General features: G+C 49.4%; 1 protein-coding gene across 7 annotated transcripts in view; it reads right to left on the reverse strand.

Moving 5' to 3' along the window:
- Positions 1–21925, reverse strand: part of LOC130273250 (ATP-binding cassette sub-family B member 5-like) — a 192478-nt gene that overhangs the window by 47946 nt on the left and 122607 nt on the right. For all 7 annotated transcript variants that reach the window (XM_056519729.1, XM_056519727.1, XM_056519726.1 and 4 more), the window contains 5 exons: positions 16952–17065; positions 14478–14588; positions 13011–13136; positions 12715–12918; positions 6258–6428 (listed from right to left, as the gene is read on the reverse strand). In XM_056519729.1, the coding sequence (XP_056375704.1) occupies positions 6258–6428; positions 12715–12918; positions 13011–13136; positions 14478–14588; positions 16952–17065 (726 nt within the window). The remainder of the gene's footprint in view (positions 1–6257; positions 6429–12714; positions 12919–13010; positions 13137–14477; positions 14589–16951; positions 17066–21925) is intronic.

Genomic DNA, 21925 nt, shown 5'->3' on the forward strand with positions numbered 1-21925 from the left:
CTCATTGGGGGACACCGAACTGATGGGTATATGCTCTTGCCACTAGGAGGCGCTGACACTAGGAAAAAAAGTCGGCTCCTCCCTGGCAGGATATACCCACCCACCTGCAGTGAGGTACTCAGTTTTGTCACAAAGCAGTAGGAGAAGCCAACAAGAAATACATCCGAAGGACCCAAGTAAGGAATCCCGGAGAGACAACTCAATAACTGGAAAGAAGAATCCGGAGAAAGGAAGAAGAAATGGGTGGAAACGGTGTCCCCCAATGAGAGCTACGAGAAAGAGATTTTACGTTGAGTACAAAAATCTCCTTTTCTCTTGCGCTCTTCATTGGGGGACACCGAACTGATGGGACGTACCAAAGCAGTCCCCTAGGGTGGGAAAAATACAACTACCAGAGAGAAAGAATCAGTCCCAAGACCGATCTCACGTGTCCACGGGGCCCGTGGACAAGCCCCCAGGCTGGAGACAAACCCAAGCCAGAAATTGAGCTCCCGGAAAAACGCCCGTTCAGAAGATGGACTAGGACCCCAAGGAAAAGGCCGACCTCTGGGGGAACCAGACAAGAATTGAATATGGCTGGGTCACCTCGAAAACGAAAACCCTTGAAGAGCAAGGAAACAGACGTCCGCGGAAGTCCCCAGACGACCGCTTCTAGAGAAAAACATGAAAAGAGAAGGAATGCAGTGGAGAAAAGGACCGCCCCGCCTGATGGGCTAGCGGTGAAACTGGGTCAAAACAGAACGCCTGCCCAAGATCGGGACCAGCACCAAGGTGCAGCTGAAAGAGCTGCCTGAAAAGAAGGCACACCACAGCATCCAAGGACAGAGACAAAGCCAAAGGCCAACAATTCATACACCCTGTGGTCGAAGCGGATCAGAAAGGAGAACCCAACTGTGACCCCCAGGGTCTGGGCGCAGGAAAGAGTGCGCCAGAAAACTTAGGTGTCAGTGTGGTGCAACTGACCAACAAAGAAGGGAACGATGAACTAACCCTTCCATGGAGATCGCACAAATTCCTCCAACCGAGGAGAGAGTCCAGGCTGCGTGAGCATCAGTAAACAACCAAAAAGGTGGAAGAGGGCCAGGGCGGCCGGCAAGCCCACAAGGCCAGACAGTAAGAAACGCTGTTGAATGCCCTTGGTAAAAGACAAGGGCCCCACCGACATCCCACCTAAAAAGGGGGAACAACAAGACAGCAACAGCTCGGCGGCAGAAAAAACTCAACAGCACAGTACCTCGAGAGGAGGGAAAAACAAGTGTGGTCAAATTTTGTGAAGAAACCACCGGAAGACCCATGCCAAGCACCCAGAAAACCACACCCCCCATGGAAGGGGAATGGCAAGTGCGCCAGGCACAGCAGCAAAAGGGGAATGCTACCCCACGGCCATGGGACAAGGGCTGGGTGGGCAGAGCTCCCAAACCTAGGAGGCAGCTCAACGCCTCCTGGGGGGGGGGGGGGGGGGGGGGGGCACCAGGAGACTCCAGAGGGGTCTGAAGCCTGCGCACTGGGGCTGGGCAAAAGAACACAAACGAGTTTGAGAGCCAAACCAGATGGAGAAAAAAAGGCAAAAGAGCAGGTGCCTAAGACATCTGTAGGCAAAGGAAGAGACTGAACTGACTGTCGCCTCGCCGGCCCCATGTCAGAACAGAAAAGCTGGGCTCCACACCTACCGAGCGGCCCCAGTATGCGTAGGGACACAGGCATGGGGATCTCAGGACAGTAGTGGGGAACCAAGACCGCCACACAAGAAGACCGCCGACTTCCAAAGAAGAAGGCATGTGGAGCCAGAGACCTGCAGGTACAGTGGACTTACAGGTAAAAGGTGCGGCAAAGACTTGCAGAAACACACACTGCAGAACTGCACCTGGAGAAGGACATCGAACCACATCCGCAGCCTCAAAGGAATGAGGAAGGCGACCAGGTGGTAAAGAAAAAACATGAAGACACATTCCGGCCATGTGGCAGAGAGACCATGGGCAAGCCCAGTCCCTCAGACAGAAAACACCCAGAGAAGTGAGATACCAGCCTTCGGACAGGGTAACCCCGCAACTCAGTATGTGATGCATGGAACAAATCCATAGAGCAACACGGGGTGATGCACCAAAAACACCTTGGCAGCGGGGTACCTGAACTACCGTCCACAGAGTGGAAAGGTATGGTAGATGACTGGATTTAGTCACCCGCCATGCAAAAAAACAACAGGCCGACAGAAATAGGATTCCCGAGCACCCAAGATGACTCCAGTCAGCCTCCCACAGAAAGTGGGGCACGAGAGTGCGGTCCGACCAAACGGTTGACCAGGTGGAATGGAAAACCCAGCGGCCGAAGGAATGTCCGACTGATATCAAACCCACGTATCTGTAGGGACCTCACCCCAGAACCCACACCCTGCAGTGAGTTACGGAAAAAAATGGGTATGCTCACGGCCGCCCTTAGGCCAGGGACCGATGGCAGCGGAACCGAGTAGACAACTGACAGGCTGCACAAGAATATCGCCCGAAGTTTGGGGAGAAAGGGAACGATCAGACAGTCAGCAACTGTGCCCCAGAGAGAGGCAGAGAAGCCGTGGAATGCATGACTGTCATCCCTATAGGGTCCGTGGAACACTATGGGTCAGTTCCGAGCATACCACTAACAGTAGTGGGGAGCCGGAACTCCAGCTGCAAAGCAGTCAGCCGTGACAGGCAGCAGAGGAAAATGCAGACCACTGAGTGGCATAGTGGCATGGAACCATAGAGGAGAAGTAATACCGGCAGGCATTGTGCACCGTAGTGAGGTACCAGAACTCCAGCCACAGATACATCAGCCACGAAATGTGGCTAACAGAGACGGGTCCAGAGTAGACAACGAGCCGGTCCAGAGTAGACAACGAGCCGGTGGATGTATGCCGGGCGGTGTCAATCATTACCGAAATGGGAACCACAGGAGACAAAGAGACACTCCAACGGACACCTCGCAGAATAGTGAGGTACCAGAACCGCAACCGCAGGAACGTCAGCCAAGTGATGGGTGACGGGCGGTAATAGGAAACCACGCAGACAACTGTCTGGCTAACAGGTACGGTTCAATAGTCGATGACGAGTCATTCCGTCAACACCACGCACAAAAGTGGGGTAGTGAGACACCCACTGTAGATACCTCAGGTGTTTGATGAATGACATGCGGTGTAGACCCCCATGCAGGCCCTTGTCTGGCTCACTGGTATGAGTCCATAGGAGATAATGGGACACCCCGTCGGACACCTCACAGGAGTGAGGTACCTGAATTCCAACAGCAGACTGATCAGCCTGGTATGGGTCTGTAGTAGACAAGGAGCTGTTCCGTCTGTACCCTGCACGGAAGAGAAGTACCAGAAATCTGACCATAGGTATGCCAGCCGTGTGACAGGTGGATGTAGGAAACCATGCAGACAACTATCTGGCTAACTGGTATGAGTCCATAGTAGGCAAGGATTCGGTCCGTCTGCACCTTGCACAGTGGAGAGGTACCAGAACTCCAACCGCAGTATATCACCTGTGTGACGGGTGAGAGGCGGTTGCAGGAAAACATGCAGACAACTGTCCGGCTTACTGGTATGGGTCCATAATAGACATCGAATCATTCCAGAAGCAACTCAGACCGCCGTGGGGCACCGGGACTCCAGCCGCAGATAAATCAGCCTGTTGAAGTATGACAGGCAGTGTAGGCAACCATGCAGAACACTGCCCTGCTTAATGGTATGGTCCAAGTAGAGAACCGGACACTCCCTAGGACACCACACAGCAGAGAGGCACCGGAATTCCAGCCGCAGATATATCGGCCATTTGATGTAGGACAGTTGGTGTAGGCAACCATGCAGACCGTGCTCTGGATGAAGGAATCCGTAGCACTAGCCGCGAATGCAATAGCCTGTGGAGAAGGAGATCCCACAGCATAACCGCCAAGAAAACACCCCTAAGATGGATGGATAGCAGACCTGACGGATGAGGAATCTTAAAAGAAACCCGAGTGACTGCAGGAACGCAAGAGAACTTGCGCATTGTATGGCACCCAGTGGAAGAAAGGAGCATATTGTGGAATATGACCCCCGGGTTCCAAGAAAACGTGAATCCCTGGAACCAACCCGCCCCGGCAGTGTCCGTATGTTCCATGACAAGGATTAAAGGGGTAGTCCAGTGGTGAAAAACATATCCCCTATCCTAAGGATAGGGGATAAGTTTGAGATCGCGGGGGGTCCGACCGCTGGGGCCCCCTGCGATCTCTCTGTACGGGGGCCAGGCTCTCCGGCCAGATAGCGGGTGTCAACCCCCGCACGAAGCGGCGGCCGACACGCCCCCTCAATACATCTCAATGGCAGAGCCGGAGATTGCCGAAGGCAGCGCTTCGGCTCTGCCATAGGGTTGTATTGAGGGGGCGTGTCGGCCGCCGCTTCGTGCGGAGGTCGACACGCCCCCTTCCCGCGGGCTGTCGGGGCTCCGTACAGGAGATCGCAGGGGGCCCAGCAGTTGGACCCCCCGCGATCTGCAACTTATCCCCTATCCTTAGGATAGGGGATAAGTTGTTCACCACTGGGTCACCACTGGACTACTCCTTTAACAATGCTGGATTAGAATACCAGCATCGGCCACAAGAGGGTGCCAAAGACCAGCAAATGGGTGCATTACAAGAATTGGCCACAAGAGGGCCCAAACTACACACCAAATGGTCAGCGTGACCAGGAAAGGTGTAATTTTTTAAAATTTTTTTTTTTTAAACACCCTGCAGAATTATTGAGATACGGCTCCCTGTCAATATTGCTTCTGTGGGGCTGAACTCCTCGTGAGTTCCCCCAAGCCACACAGACACAGCGGGCAGTCTCAAGAGCGGTGGCGGCACAGAACTACACGCTTCTTTGAAGCGCCTGCTAAGCCGCCGCCTAGCTCCGAGGCTAGGCAAAATGACGGCCCGGGAAGAGGAGCTCCCGCCGGGCCGCAGATCAGGGAGCAGATGGCGCCGCTAAGAGAACAAGCGGTGCCGCTCCCGAGAAGTGAGGGGGCGGAGGTAAACTCCGCCGGTGTGAGAGAGGTTTCCGAACCCATGCAACTACCCTGTTCAGCGAGCCGACGGCGCCGCACCCAAGGAGAGGGGCGGAGCTAAACTCCGCCGAAACAGTCATGACGGCCCAGAGAGGAGGAGCTCCTACCGGGCCACTGATCCGGAGAGGGGCTGAGTTAAACCTCGCCAGAGAAGACATGTTAAGGCCGCGGGTAAGCACCCGTGGGCCTTAATAAGAGCCGTGCAGTGCGCGAACCCGGAGGGATGGCATGCGCTGCCTGACCTCCCCTTCGTGCATCGGCTCAGGGGGGGAAGGAAGGAGGTCATGAGCCGCCACTTTAACCCCCAGAATGCGCGCTGGTACATGGGAAAAGAAGGGCGGAGCCATGTGCCGCCAAGAGCCCCTCACTCAGCGGCAGATCAGTGAAGAATGTAGAGAGTCCCAGTACAGAAAACACAGCCCCCACACATTAGGATCCCAATAAAGGACATAGTCCCTGTTAGGTGGTCGTCCGTGACCCTTGAGAGGGAGGGGGGGGATACATACTGCAGACGCCATTTCTTATACTCACCTAATCACCTCAGGCGTCTTCATTCTTCAACCAGCTTATGGCCACGCTGCATCATACCAGGCTACAGATAGCGGGGCGAGCAGGGGCAGTGGGGGACCCGGACCCAGGGACCGCAACCTCCAGGCGCTGGTCGTTGGCGGGAAGGGGTTGACGGTGTATTTATCAATGTCCCGTGCCCCTTAGCCGCATATGGGGAAACAAGCAGCGCCATGCTCCTGTCGCCCCACCTGAAAAAGTGAAATAAAAGGGAGTAAAGAACCTAACTAAACAGCCCTTACTAGAAAATAAGAAAAAAGACCAGGTCTGGAGAGAACCAGACCGTGTCAACCTCCTAGCTGACACTAGATAAAACTGAGTACCTCACTGCAGGTGGGCGGGTATATCCTGCCAGGGAGGAGCCGACTTTTTTTCCTAGTGTCAGCGCCTCCTAGTGGCAAGAGCATATACCCATCAGTTCGGTGTCCCCCAATGAAGAGTGCAAGAGAAAGGGCAAGAGGTCAGCTGATGAATGAGTAAACTCTCGTATTGTTTACGTAGGCTGAAAAATCATCTTTAGTCTGCCAAACATTAAGAGTAAATGTGGGAATGTACAGATGACAATGATGAATGTGAAGAGCCATGCAATAGTTGAGCTAGACCAGATCAGTGTTTGATTCAGGGCCTTGTACTTACCTTATCTAGAGCAGCTTGTACAATTGATTCACTTTCAGTATCCAGAGCAGAGGTGGCCTCATCCAGTAGAAGTATTTTAGGATTTCTCACTAAGGCTCTGGCTATTGCTATTCTTTGCTTCTGGCCGCCACTAAGCTGTGCCCCCCTTTCTCCAACAAGAGTTTCAAATTTCTGGAAAGGAAAAGGCTAAAAATGTGGAACATAGACAAAGCAAAAATCTTGAACTTCACAACTCAGTAATAATATAGCAAAACCCTTGAACTTCTCCGCGCTTGTTCTCCTGATCGATGGAGGTCTAAACACTCAGACACCCGCCGATCAAAACTTTTGACAAGTTGCTAGGACATGTCAGCTGGGAAATCTGTCATCGGTGTCACCCGCACTAACCTGTCGGTACAGACAGGTAGTGCAGGTGACACTGATGACAGCGATACTTACTTGGTCCCGTTCCATGCTGGGGTTCTCTGGCTATGCTCTTTGGCACATTTATACTACAATCCAGATTCATCCATAACCACTTCCTGGTAAGCCCCACTCCCTTGTCAAGCATGGTCCAAAAATGTCTAAAAGATGTCTGCAACACACTAATATTGTGCTGAAAGTCATCTAAGCAAGTTTGTGTGCAAATTAGACAAGATTTTTGGTGCTGGCAGTTTTGATTATCTCCCCCCTCCTCAATTTGGTAGGCCTAAGAAAAGGAGATTTTTATGCTTACCTTAAAATCTCTTTCTCGAAGGATCCATTGGGGGACACAGACCGTGGGTATATGCTGCTGTCTCTAGGAGGCTTGACACTATGGCAACCAAGAAAAGTCGCCTCCTCCCAGCAGGGTATACCCGCCCACAGGCACCTGAGGTAATCAGTTTTAGTCCCAGAGCAATAGGAGAAGACCGACAGGTCAAGAGAAAAACCACAAACTGTCCGAGCAACCAGAAGAAAAGGTAACTGAACACACCCTCGGACAGATAATTGAAATAGAGACACCAGAAAAAAGGGTGGGAGCTGTGTCCCCCCAATGGATCCTTCAAGAAAGAGATTTTACGGTAAGCATAAAAATCTCCTTTTCTCTATCGGCTCCATTGGGGGACACAGACCGTGGGACGTACCAAAGCCGTCCCTTGGGTGGGTAAGGAAATCAGTCAGGTGGACAGCTGGACCACCGCCGCCTGCAACGCCTTACGGCCCAGAGGAGCATCAGCTGATGCAAAGGTATGAATCTGGTAGGACCTTATGAAAGTGTGCAAAGACGAGCACGTGGATGCTTTACAGAACTGCGAGGCCGAAGCCACGTAGTGGAGTGCCCAGGGTGCCCCATAAAACGGGTGGAATGAGCATAAAACCCTGAAGGGTGGGATCTTCCCCTTGCAGCGGAAAGCTTCAGAAATAGCAGACCGGATCCACCGAAAAATGGTGGCCGTAGAAGAAGGTTGTCCTGTACGACGACCTTCTGGAAAAACAATAAAAAGGAGTCACACTGCCGAAAGGAAAAGGTGACTGAGAGATAAGTCCGAACAGCCCTCATCACAACAAGTTTGTGGGGCAAACGCTCCCTGGTATCAGAAAAGGCCGGACAAAAGGACGGCAGGACAATGTCCTCATTGAGATGAAAAAGTCGAAACCATCTCAAGTAAGAAGGACGGACCTGGACAGAAAACAACTTTTCCTGGTAAACAACCAGGAAGGGAGAACGGCAGGAGAGAGCTGCCAGCTCTGATCCCCTCCTAACAGAGGAAGAAGAATAAGGAACGCCACCTACCAGGGAAAGAGGCGAAGAGGAATGTCCCTGAGAGGTTCAAAAGGAACGCCTAAGATCAAGTGTAAGTGCCAAGGAAGAAGGGGACCGATAAGGAGGGGCAGCGGGTGCCACACCCAGAAGCAGGTCTGGACATGAGAATTGAACGCCAGAGGATGTTGAAAAAGAATGGAAAAGGCCGATCTTTGACCCTTAAGGGAGCAGAGAGCCAACCCTTGGGCCAGCCTGACTGCAAAAGGGAAAAGGGTCAGGAAGGAAAACCACGACCTGAGAAAAAAAAAAAGGGCTAAGGCTCACACCAATGAAAATAAGACCGCCAGGTATGGTGGCAAATCTTTGCAGAGGAAGGCTTGAGAGCCCTCAGCATGGTGCGAACCACTTGGGAAGAGAAGCCGCGGGTCCTCAGAACTGCGGTCTCAACCGCCACGCCATCAAAAGCAGAGACGGTAAATTGGGGTGGCCTGAGATATGGGGTCTGGACGAGAGGGAAGGCGCAGCGGTAAGTCGTTCAGGGGCCTGACCGCGACGACGTACCACGCCCGCTGGGGCCAGTCTGGACCACGAGAATGGCGGGAATGCCCTCTGCTGTGAGTTTCCTCAGGACCCTGGGAATGAGAGGAAGGCCCAACCAAGAAGCAGATAAGGTAGGACAAAGCCCGACCAAGAGAGAGGAACGCTTCAGTTGTGGCGGGACGCGCAGAGGTCCATGCCTGGAGTGCCCCAGAGGTTGCAGGTCACTGCAGACTCTTCCGAATGTAGGGACCACTTGCCTTGGTCGGCTGAGGACCGGCTGAGAAAGACCACTTTCCAGCTGAGTATGCCCGTAAAGAAAATCGCTGAGATGGCCAGGAAACCTGAGTTCCGCCCAAAAGGGAATTTCCCAAAGAAGCAAGCAAAGATAGAAATGCTTTAGTCCCAACATGTTGATGGGGAGAAGGGCTTCTCGGGGGACCAAGGCCCTAGACCGGTCGGTCCTTGAAAACACCTCCCCAGCCCGACAGACTGGCAGGAAGGGACAGGAAGGAGTGCCCCTGAAGAAAAAGGGGAAAACAAAACCACCATAGAAAGGACCGACAAGACTGTCGAGATAGAACGATCTTACAGTCGAGAGACAATGGAGACCTGTCCCACCGGAAGAGAATCACCAGTTGAAGAGGTAGGTGATGAAACTGGGCGAATGGCATGGCCTCCGCGGCTGCCACCAACCGACCCAGGACATCCATGCAAAACCAAATGGAAACTGGAGCAGGGTGCCGAAGTCGTCGGACTCCTGAAAAGCAGGTCAGCCAATTGACCGGCGGAGTCGAAAACGGGCAGAGGCCGCGTCAAACTGGAACCCCAGGAGAGAGGTTGGATTTGTCTCGATTGACCATCCAAACGAAGAGAGACAAGGTCCAGAGGTCGAGACTAAGACTCTCCAGATTCTGGGCCCTGGTTGGAGCTCTGATCAGGAGGTCGTCCAAGTAAGGAATAACTGGAACAACTCTTGTCCATAAAAGGGGTATCACAGGCACCAGGACCTTGGTAAGGCCCGCGGGGAAGTGGCCAGACCGAAGTGGAGAGCCTCAATAGAAAAGACCGTCCGGAACTACAAGGCGGAGGTACCGCTAACGACCGGAAAATATTGGGATGTGGAGGCAGGCATCCTTAATTTCCACCAAGGAATAAAAACTCCCCTGGACGCCAGCACCGAACGAAGAGACTCCATTCAGAATGGGAAAGCAGAAGATGCTGGGTGAGATGATTGAGAACCAAGATTGGGCGAACAAAAACTCCTTACTTGGGGACCACAAAGAGATTGGAATAAAAACCTCCCCTGAAGGAACAAGGACAATAACTCCCCGGATGAAAGGGAACTGGAGCGTGCCCCGAACTGCCTTCACTAGAGAGGTGGACGGGGGGACCGGGAAGGAAAAAGCAATCCCATGGAAGGGAGGCGAATTCGACCCAGTATCCATTGAATACCACATCCCTGACCCAGGAATCCTGAACGTGCGTGGTTCAGGCATCCCGGAAGGTTAAGAGGCGACCCACCATCCGAGAAAGTCGGTGGGTGGGGGTGACCCTTCAGGCCGAGGTAGGTCTACGGGTGCCTGATGGGGCCGCAAAACGTCCGGAACGGTTAGCAGACCTCCGGGAGAGACGGGTCAGGAAAGAAGGTGCCCTCTTCCCGTAAAGGCGCCTGGCTGGACCCTTGTTGGTACCAAGGGTATGCAAGACCGGAAGGAGGAGGACTTCCAATAGAAAGTGGTTCTACGAGCCTTATCCAGAGGCAATAAGGAGCTCTTTCCGCCCATTGCCTCACTTCTTGAAGGCGGTGACTGCTTTCCAGGCTTTAAGCACATGGATCAACGGAGGGCTACCAGGTAACCTGTGACAAAGGCAGCACAGCGGCCGTGCATGGAAGCAGAACACAGAAAATATCCAGCTAAGGAGAATTGGAGAGCTAATGAGGAACCTGCTGTCCCAAAAACAAATTTAGCCAAAGTCTCCACTGTCTTGTCCGCTGGATCCTTGAAGGCAGCCGCATCAGCCAATGGCAGGGTAGTCGCCTTAGAAAGGCAGGAGACCGGTGGATCCACAGTTGGAGAGAAGGACCACCGAGCAATGAGGTCTTTGGTGAAGGGATACCACGCTTGAACCTTCTCGTCAGGGTGCCACCAGGCGGATTCCAGCAGGGCGTCAAATTCAGCGTGAGAGCTGAAAGACTTGGGTGCTGGACGGCACAAAAAAAGAGCCACATCCGAAGTTCCTGGTCCATTAGATGGGAGGTGTCTCTTATGGCCAAAACCAATGAGTACACCACATCAGGCATATCCGTGCGGTCCTCAGAGTCGGAGGCCGAATCAGAAACCTCATCCACAAGTTCTCCAGGAGAATGGGAACGAGATGAAGCAGCCCTGGAAGGGCTCGGGCATGATGAAAGGGAACTGTTGGATTCACGTCCGAAGTTCCTGGGTCCTCTAGATGGAAGGTGTCTCTTATGGCCGAAACCAATGAGTGCACCATGAACGACATATCCGTGCGGTCCTCTGAGTCAGAGGCCGATCGGAAACTTAATCTACAAGTTCTCCAGGTGAATAAACGTGTGAGGTGGCCCTTGCTACAAGTGGGAGCAACGGGGCGATGCCTGAGACGGGCGCGCCCGTGCCTGCCCAAAGACTCGGGGATGAGTGAGATGAAACACCCCTATGACGCTGCGAGAACCTCAGTATAGGGGAAAAACGGGACCCTCCGGAGGGCCGATGTAGGGAGGGCCTCTCCAAGGCAGTCACCACATACCGGGAGACCTGAGCCAAGTATGATATAGACTGGGAGAGGGAGGGAACCCAGGCTGGAGGGGCGGCCAAACCCACCAGATCTGGAAGAGCAACCGGTAGAAATAGCAGGGGGGTCTGGGGGAGCAGTGGTGTAGGCCGAACAAGTGGTTCAGCAGAACTGGACATTTTTTAAGTTACAAACTTTGTTCCCTAGGCAGCTGTGAGTAGCATTTTGCAATGTCCATGAGAACTGTGGCTGAGATGAAAAAACCTCTGAACCAATAGCCAAAGGGGGCCGTGCTAAACCCAAGGGCTCTGTGATTGGCCCTGCAACAAAAAACCCTATGCTCGCGCACAGCGCTGATTGGGGCTTAATCCGCGCACTTATGCAGGCTTCGGCGGCTCTGGGTGGGCAGAGTCAACGCGCACCGGGCCGCACGGGGCCGCCGAAGAAAATACAGCCCAACGCTGCCGAAGTGAAAGTAAGAACGGGCACCGAGCGCCCGCAATGAAGAAGCACCGCGGCTGTCTTCAGCAGTCGCGTTACAGTCAAACACCATACACACATGTCCAGTGAAATACCAGACACACTGCTCAGTCCCAGATATAATAAAAATTCCCCCATAAAGGCAAGGAGGGAAATCCCTCCTGGCCAGCCCCAGCAGCCCACATATAGAAGAGTGGGCCAGAAACTAGGGGCCTCCAGAGGTTGAAAGTCAGCTCCTGTGAGAAAAAAAAAAAAAAAGAGGGAAAAATACTCACCTCAGTCAGAAGAACTTACCTCATGAAGTCTTCCTATGAAGTCTTCAGCCATCATTGTCACCTGCAGCAAGCCAAGCTCAAAGCGAGGCGAACAGGGAGGTAGGGGGACCCGGACCCATGAGGTACAACCCCAGGTGCTGACCGTTGGCGAGAGGGGGTTAACAGCACATCCAAGATGCCTGCCACCTCTCGCAATGGGGAAACAGTGAAACGCAGTTCCTGAGTCCCCACCTTAAAACATTAAATAAAAGGGAATAAAAAATCTAACACATCCCTAAACTTAAAAAGAAACAAAAAATATGAGACCTGGTCTGGGGAGAACTCCAGACCATGTCTACCTCCTTAAGACACTAAGCTAAAACTGATTACCTCAGGTGCCTGTGGGCGGGTATACCCTGCTGGGAGGAGCAGACTTTTCTTGGTTGCCATAGTGTCAAGCCTCCTAGAGACAGCAGCATATACCCACGGTCTGTGTCCCCCAATGGAGCCGATAGAGAAACATGACTTTAGTTATTTTATACAATGTCTCAGATTGTTCTTGTTTTCATGTGGATTGTGTATTTTTCTCCAAAAAATAATTGACCATATAATACATAAAATATGAATCTAGATTTGAATACAATTGGGCATTGGCCTGTTTAAGCCACTATTCTCTCTTTTAAAATCTCCAATCATTGCTTACCTCCGGCAGTGCCATAATGAAGTCATAGGCATTGGCTTCTTTAGCAGCTGCTACAATTTCCTCATCAGTCACATTTTCTCTTCCATATTCGATATTCTTTTTAATAGATGTTCCAAACAGGACAGGCTCCTGGCTGACCACACCAATCAATTCTCTGTAATGTGTGACATTCATTGATCTTATATCATGACCATCAACCATTATCTACAAAAGCAAAGACATTTAGTATTAGGTCCATTTCTGAAAATGGGAGATTTATAACTTTTGGAGTTAAAAAAAATAAAATAGAAAATTACCAATCCCTCTTGCGGGTCATAAAGTCTCTGTAGGAGCTGCACTGTGGTGCTTTTACCACATCCACTTTGTCCAACCAGGGCCACAGTCTGTCCAGATTTAACCTTTAAATTTAGTCCATTTAAAACCTAACGAACAAATTAGTTAAACATTACATAAAAATTACAAAAATATTTTGGCAATTTACCTTTTTTGTGACATTAAATTAAAAAGCTTATTCAGGTAATGTTATGTTTCCATACTGGCCGTCAGTTAAATCACCATAAATAAAAATCTGGCACATCTGTAACGATTACACTTGGCCAGACTGTACATGCTACGCTCTGGTCAGTGAGGAGTTATAGGCACTGGACCAATCAGCTGTTGATGCAGGACATTTAGTTTTCCTCCTCAGCATTCTGATTGGGCTTTTGATTTGTACTTCTGGCTTGTTTGTCTTGATTTCAGCTTTGTCCTGTTTTTCTGTAGTTCTTTCTGCACTTGTTGCTGTTTTTCTTCTGTGTATTTTTACCCTGGCTTGTATCCTAACCTTTCCTCTGTTTTGCTTGTGTTTTGTACTTCACCACAGTATAGGTTTGACCCATTGCTTTTCTTGCTTTGCCCCTTGGCTTGTGTGTTTGTACTAGGGATCGACCGATATCATTTTTTTAGGGCCGATACCGATAATCGATGCAGGTTAGGGCCGATAGCCGATAACTTATACCGATATACCGATTTATCCCCCCGCGACACCGCTGCAGATCATTGATTTAAAGCGGGCGCTTTAAATCAATGAACTGCAGCGGCTTTTGCGGTGCCATAGACCGCCGCCGCCACCCGCTTCTCTCCCCCTGCCTGTCCAGGGGTCCCCCTGAGTCCTATCACCGCCACCGCGACCGATTAATGAGGTATTATGCTTGTCTGGAAATTCTGCCTTTAAGCCAGTTTCTGTTCAACTTCTAGTTGATGTGGAATTGGAGCAGAATTGTGGCAGAATGGGAGTTGAAATGGAGCAAAATTACATAGGTAGATTCAGTGCAGAGGAGGTGTAATCAGGAAATGCTGACTAGGAAGTTCAATGTTTAAATTCAATTCTCCTCCCATCAATGGTCACATGTGCCGTATTTTGCTGCATATTTGCGTTTGTGTATTTTCCTACCTACTGAAGTCAATGGGTAGCAAAATCAGCCGCGCATTTTGCTACCCATTGACTTCAATGAGTAGGAAAATAAGTAGCAGCAAATACGCAGCAAAATACGGCAAGTGTGACCCTGTCCTAACACAGAAGTCTGACACCCAGGTCTACTACTCTGAAACAGAAATGTGAACCACTGCTTACATATTCAACTTTCTCTTACAACTGGCAAGTGTCACATCACTAATAATCCAAGGAAGGTGTTGTCTTGTAGCTGTAAACATTTTTTTTTCTTTTTGATTGAATATCAATTTAAAGCAAAACAAAAAAATGTAAAATGTATTATTGCTCTTACCTGGACATTTGGTCGAGATGGATAGCAAAAATGAACATTTTTAATTTCCACGTCTCCCTTCAGAATATCTGGTCTGTATCCGTCTAAAGAAAAGCTGTCAATAGCAGATGCCTAAAAACAATATAAAAGATTTTAATTTTGTTCGAGCGTAACAAGCCTATATAAGTAATAACAGAGGTGAAAGAGAAGAAGGATGATGGATAGATGTTAATCACAATAACAGTGACTGACACTAGGTGGCGGTAAATGGCAAGATGATGGTGATCAAGAAAGCAGCGATTCCTAAAGTGCTTATGGTTACACTAATGATATCCCCCAGATAGCATCCATTAGTATAGAGCCTTAGAGCTTGATTACACTGTGCCAATTTCTGCATAAATCACATGATTTTACCTAAAAATCATCTCCCATTGATTTAAATGCAGAATGTTTAAAAATGGCATCATTTTAATAAAGTGCATATTTTCTGTGTGGAAAAAAAAATAGAAGCGACAAGTTTCACGCGAATACTCACATTCAAATCAATGGAAGTTTTAAAAAAAACAAAACAGGAGCCACATGCAATAAAATAAACAACACCAAAATCCACACAGCAGATTCCAGTCTGATTTTTTTTTCCCCCAAAAAAAGTTTTCTTTCCATATGAATAGCATAAAGGTCATCAATATAAAATGTATCTGGTTTTGTACAAGCGAGGCAAAATATAAAATTTTTTCATATATTTTACGTTATGTGCTCCGGCCACACACACATCGTCCCCTTCCTGCTGCTGCCGGCGGGGCTGGGACACGCAGTCCGTCACTCACCTGGTGCTTCTCCTGCCCCAGTCTCTGCCTCACTTCTCCGGAATGCATGTCCCCTCCCACTAGGGCGCGCGCACCAGAGCTTTAAGATTTAGAGGGCCAGTGCACTCATTAGTGTAATTCACCTGTGGCTCAGTGATAAATTCCTCCACCCTCCTCACTTCCCTGCCGGATCTTTGTTGCCTTGTGCCTCAGAGAAAGCATTCCTGAGAGTTGCCTTACCGTGTATCTGATCCTTTGCTCTGTGACTTGACCTTGCTCCTCTACCGCCTGCCTACTGACCTCCTACTAAGCCCTGACTACGCTACTTTGCCGCCTGCCTTGACTTTCTGCTATCCTGACTACAAACTGCCTTATCCCTTCTGTGCCTCGGATGTCCTCAGTCGCCTGTGTGGTCGAGCCGTGCCAGGGGTAGCGACCTGGGTGCCGCCTGCCGCAGCAAGTCCATCCCGCTTTGCGGTGGGCTCTGGTGAAAACCAGCGGCACCTTAGACTCTGCTCCCTGGTCCGTTCCGAGTCATCTGCCACACAGGTCCAGCTGATCCACATCCACCGGAGTTCCTGTCTTCTGAAACGTGAGTGTTACAATATATAGATTAACTTATTTCAAAATTACCACTTAAATGTCTGAACAGGGCACCATTATCTCTGTTCCATGTCGTATATAACTGTGTGATAAGAAATGAAGCTTCCCACTATGCCTGCCTCCACAGCTCCCGTCTCCTGCACCAAATAATAATATTGCATTGGGTCCCACGCTGGAGACAGGCGCTGCGGAAATTCAGTTTGCGTTAGGACCTCTCGGATATGCGCCGCCACTGTTCACTGCATTGTATATCCGAGCGGATTCCGACATAAGAATGAACACGTTAATTCTTTCTGTAACAAAACTTCACTGAAGACAATGTAAGGCTGCTGCACTAGATTTTCCAAGTAGAATTTCTTCACATAGAAATTCCTTAATGTGAATGCATCCTTAAAGGGGTACTCCACCCCTAGACATCATATCCCCTATCCAAAGGATAGGGGATAAGATGTCTGCACCAGGCATGCATTTAGAACGAAGGGTGCAGCGCCGGAGGCACGTGACGTCACGCCCCCTCCCATAGGGGGAGATTTATCAAAACCTGTGCAAAGGAAAAGTTGCCCAGTTGCCCATAGCAACCAATCCAATTGCTTCTTTCATTTTGCAGAGGCCTTGTTAAATATGAAAGAAGCATAGTTTTAATAAATCTCCCCCATAGACTTGCAATGGCCTATGGCTGTGATATCACGAGCAGGGCGTGACCGTGACGCCACGAGCCTCCGCCCCGCATCGCCAGTCATCCGGCACAGAGCGAAGTTCCCTCCGTGCACAGGATGTTTGGGGTGCTGCAGCCGAGATCAGACATCTTATCCCCTATCCTTTGGATAGGGGATAAGATGTCTAGTGGCGAAGTACCCCTTTAATGTTTCTAGACTAGAATTTATTCATTGTACACTTTGATTGGGTTCACACTTGGTCAATTTGGTCAGTTTTTTTAGGCAAAACTTGGAGTGGGTCAAAAACATAGAGAAAAACTATAATGGAAACATTTGAATTTTTTTCTGTGTTTTGGACCTACTTCTGGTTTTGGCTAAAAATACTGAGCAAAATACAAGTGAATCCAACTTAAATTGTATGAACACTTACCTGGTCAATTACTTGAAATATACCATGGGCTGCGCCTCTTGCAATAGAAAAAGCTTCAAGATGAGAAAATGCCTGTCCAAGGCAAAAACTGCTGATCACTACACTGAAGAAGATCTGTCAGAGAAGACATATTTTAACAGTTATGGTAAAATTTCTCTGACATTAGTGACTATGTTATTCTATAAGGAGTGCTATGTTACTCATTTCATTCCTTTTGCAGGTTTAAAACTAAGTGCACAGCCTATGTGAACCTGTATGTGAGTAGAACTTTAATGCTTTGCTGCATAGCTATTTTGTATAGTGCTCTTGTGTTAGGTGTGCAGGACCTGTGGTCATGTGACCAGGTCACTAGGTCCTTAGGTGACTAGTGGGCTGTATAGTTGCTCGTGTAGGGGAGAAGGCCATAAATGTTGATGTTTAGACACCACTAAGGAGATAGGGCATGTGCCAATATAAAGCATATACTCACTGCTTAGCTGATGTGTTACTGACAACTGCTGAATTGTCTGATTTTGGGGATCTTCCTGCTGGGCCATGGCTACAGAAGTGCTAAATTTTTTATTATACATCATAAACCTCCATGTATATGGTGCCCTCTTATTGAGACACAGCAACAGAGCGAGAAAATAAAACTTTTATACATTTCTCCAGTGCTGCTGGGCTGTTCTATGTCCTGTACTAGTACAGCCTGCAGTCTCAGCACTGTATGGGCTTAAGACGGTTCTGAGACTGCAGGCTATACTAGTGCAGGACATAGAACGGACCAGTAGCACCGAACTCTCCTGGATCGCTGGTATCACTGAATGTCAGCATGGCGCACCTCCATGTGTCACTTCTCCACCCACTTTGCACACACACTAGATCCTCTGGTCCTTACAACCCCCCCCCCCCCCCCCCCCCAGCGTGCAGCCCCGACCTGGGAGTCAACTGTGGGGCATAGCACTATGCTGCGGCAGCTTAACTTATCTGCACTTTGACGCCTCACCTGCTACCCGTTTGAAAGACAAGAAAATCTGGCCTCACTCACCATGCATGCGCCGCAATCTGTATCAACAGTGTACAAGTGGATTTCAGCAGGGCCAGATGCCGAGCCCTGCTTGTCTATCAAACAGGTAGTAGGCGGAGCTTCAAGTCATAGAGTCGTAGTGGCTAGAGGACTCGACGGGCCTCTGCCCACACCTCTTTGACATTTCATATTAAAGCAATGGTATACATAACTGAAAGTATGACCAGCGTCCTAATGTAAGTACTATTATTTGAAAAGCATTTTGCTGATGACATATTTCTTTTAAGTTCTGCTCCACTGGCACTCATGGTGGTTGCTTGCCATTATTCGGGATCATTTTACACCATGCTGCTAATCTCTATGAAATGATGTCATTGCTATCCATTGTTTTCTTCATCCTAAATTGACATTGATAATACTACTGACTAACTTTACAATGTTTACTATACAAATAATTTATTATCTTTAGCATTAAAATATTTTTAGCTTTCAGCACCACACAAAATGTGTCCATCTTGTCAATCCAGAATTACTAAAATTATATGAATCAGTGTAACTATATTGGCGGAGAAGATTTACACTTTTTCTGTGTGTGTGGGGATATTTCTGTGTACAAAACGTTAGGGGGCACTATAACTGTATGGGGCAGAAGGGGGCACTATTACTATGAGTAGCTCACTAAAATAGGCTCTATTAGGCTTCGTTCACACTATCAAAACTTCATACTGATTTTGCTTTCAGCAGCCTCCCATTGATGCACACACATTCACTCCGTAGCCTCCTGTCACCTCGAGCTGCTGCTATTCACTGCCATTGTCAAACATTGCTGTGGGACTTTGCCTCACCCCTGCAGGCATAGCCTATCACCACCATCACAGTCCTGACTATCACTGCCATCACAGTCCTGACTATCACTGCCATCACAGTCCTGACTATCACTGCCATCACAGTCCTGACTATCACTGCCATCACAGTCCTGACTATCACTGCCATCACAGTCCTGACTATCACTGCCATCACAGTCCTGACTATCATTGCCATCACAGTCCTGACTATCACTACCATCACAGTCCTGATTATCACTGCCATCACAGTCCTGACTATCACTACCATCACAGTCCTGACTATCACTGCCATCACAGTCCTGACTATCACTGCCATCACAGTCCTGACTATCACTGCCATCAAAGTCCTGACTATCACTGCCATCACAGTCCTGACTATCATTGCCATAACAGTGCTGATTATCACTACCATCACAGTCCTGACTATCACTACCATCACAGTCCTGACTATCACTACCATCACAGTGCTGACTAACACTACCATCACAGTCCTGACTATCACTGCCATCACAGTCCTGACTATCACTGCCATCACAGTCCTGACTATCACTACCATCACAGTCCTGACTATCACTGCCATCAAAGTCCTGACTATCACTGCCATCACAGTCCTGACTATCACTGCCATCACAGTGCTGACTATCATTGCCATCAAAGTCCTGACTATCACTGCCGTCACAGTCCTGACTATCATTGCCATAACAGTGCTGATTATCACTACCATCACAGTGCTGACTAACACTACCATCACAGTCCTGACTATCACTGCCATCACAGTCCTGACTATCACTGCCATCACAGTCCTGATTATCACTACCATCACAGCCCTGACTATCACTGCCATCAAAGTCCTGACTATCACTGCCATCACAGTCCTGACTATCATTGCCATCACAGTGCTGACTATCATTGCCATCACAGTGCTGACTATCACTACCATCACAGTCCTGACTATCACTGCCATCACAGTCCTGACTATCACTGCCATCACAGTCCTGACTATCACTGCCATCACAGTCCTGACTATCACTGCCATCACAGTCCTGACTATCACTGCCATCACAGTCCTGACTATCACTACCATCACAGTCCTGATTATCACTGCCATCACAGTCCTGACTATCACTACCATCACAGTCCTGACTATCACTGCCATCACAGTCCTGACTATCACTGCCATCACAGTCCTGACTATCACTGCCATCAAAGTCCTGACTATCACTGCCATCACAGTCCTGACTATCATTGCCATAACAGTGCTGATTATCACTACCATCACAGTGCTGACTAACACTACCATCACAGTCCTGACTATCACTGCCATCACAGTCCTGACTATCACTGCCATCACAGTCCTGACTATCACTGCCATCACAGTCCTGACTATCACTACCATCACAGTCCTGACTATCACTGCCATCAAAGTCCTGACTATCACTGCCATCACAGTCCTGACTATCACTGCCATCACAGTCCTGATTATCACTGCCATCACAGTCCTGACTATCACTGCCATCAAAGTCCTGACTATCACTGCCATCACAGTCCTGACTATCATTGCCATAACAGTGCTGATTATCACTACCATCACAGTGCTGACTAACACTACCATCACAGTCCTGACTATCACTGCCATCACAGTCCTGACTATCACTGCCATCACAGTCCTGATTATCACTACCATCACAGCCCTGACTATCACTGCCATCACAGTCCTGACTATCATTGCCATCACAGTGCTGACTATCACTACCATCACAGTGCTGACTATCACTACCATCACAGTCCTGACTATCACTGCCATCACAGTCCTGACTATCACTGCCATCACAGTCCTGACTATCACTGCCATCACAGTCCTGACTATCACTGCCATCACAGTCCTGATTATCACTGCCATCACAGTCTTGACTATCATTGCCATCACAGTGCTGACTATCACTACCATCACAGTCCTGACTATCACTGCCATCACAGTCCTGACTATCACTGCCATCACAGTCCTGATTATCACTGCCATCACAGTCCTGACTATCACTGCCATCACAGTCCTGATTATCACTGCCATCACAGTCCTGACTATCATTGCCATCACAGTGCTGACTATCACTACCATCACAGTCCTGACTATCACTGCCATCACAGTCCTGACTATCTCTACCATCACAGTCCTGATTATCACTACCATCAAAGTCCTGACTATCACTGCCATCACAGTTCTGACTATCATTGCCATCACAGTGCTGACTATCATTGCCATCACAGTGCTGACTATCACTACCATCACAGTCCTGACCATCACTGCCATCAAAGCTCTGACTATCACTGCCATCACAGTCCTGACTATCATTGCCATAACAGTCCTGACTATCACTGCCATCACAGTGCTGGCTGCACAGTACAGCAATATTTGCTGAGCAGAGGATGTTGTTGTCTTTGCTCAGAAACAAAGGAGACTAAAAACATTCCTCGCCCCATAACTGGCAGCCACATCCTTTTCTCTGCCAGCTGTAACAGGAGCTACCTGTAAGAGAATGGGCTAAGTGCTCTACGCATTACACCTGGGGCCATGCCAAAGCTTTGGTATGAGTATTTTGTTAATTCTCAGCCTTCCATCCGAGAAATCTCTGTATTTTTCCCTGACTTATCTACAACCTTAAAGAGGTATTCCGGCTTTATACATCTTATCCCCTATCTAAAGGACAGGGGATAAGATGTATGATCGCAGGGGTCCCGCCGCTGGGGACCCTCACGATCTCAGTGCAGCCCCCGACATTCTGTGATGGATGCTTCCTCCGAGACGGGATGTGTCGTCACGGCCATGCCCTATAGCCACGACCCCTCCATTCATGTCTTTGGGGGGTGGCGTGATGGCAGTCAAGCCCCCTCCCATAGACATGAATGGAGGGGGCGTGATGTGGCCATGATGCCCACCCTGTCTCGGAGGAAGTGCCCAGCACAGAATTCCGGAGGGCTGTACAGAGATCGCGGGGGTCCCCAGCGGCAGGTCCCCAGCGATTATACAGCTTATCCTGTCCTTCGGATAGGGGATAAGATGTATAAAGCCAGAATACCCCTTTAAATTTCATCTGAAATTGTTCATGTTGCCAGTTTGTCTAGATC

Source organism: Hyla sarda, chromosome 5 (genome assembly GCF_029499605.1).
Source record: "Hyla sarda isolate aHylSar1 chromosome 5, aHylSar1.hap1, whole genome shotgun sequence".
Taxonomy (NCBI): domain Eukaryota; kingdom Metazoa; phylum Chordata; class Amphibia; order Anura; family Hylidae; genus Hyla; species Hyla sarda.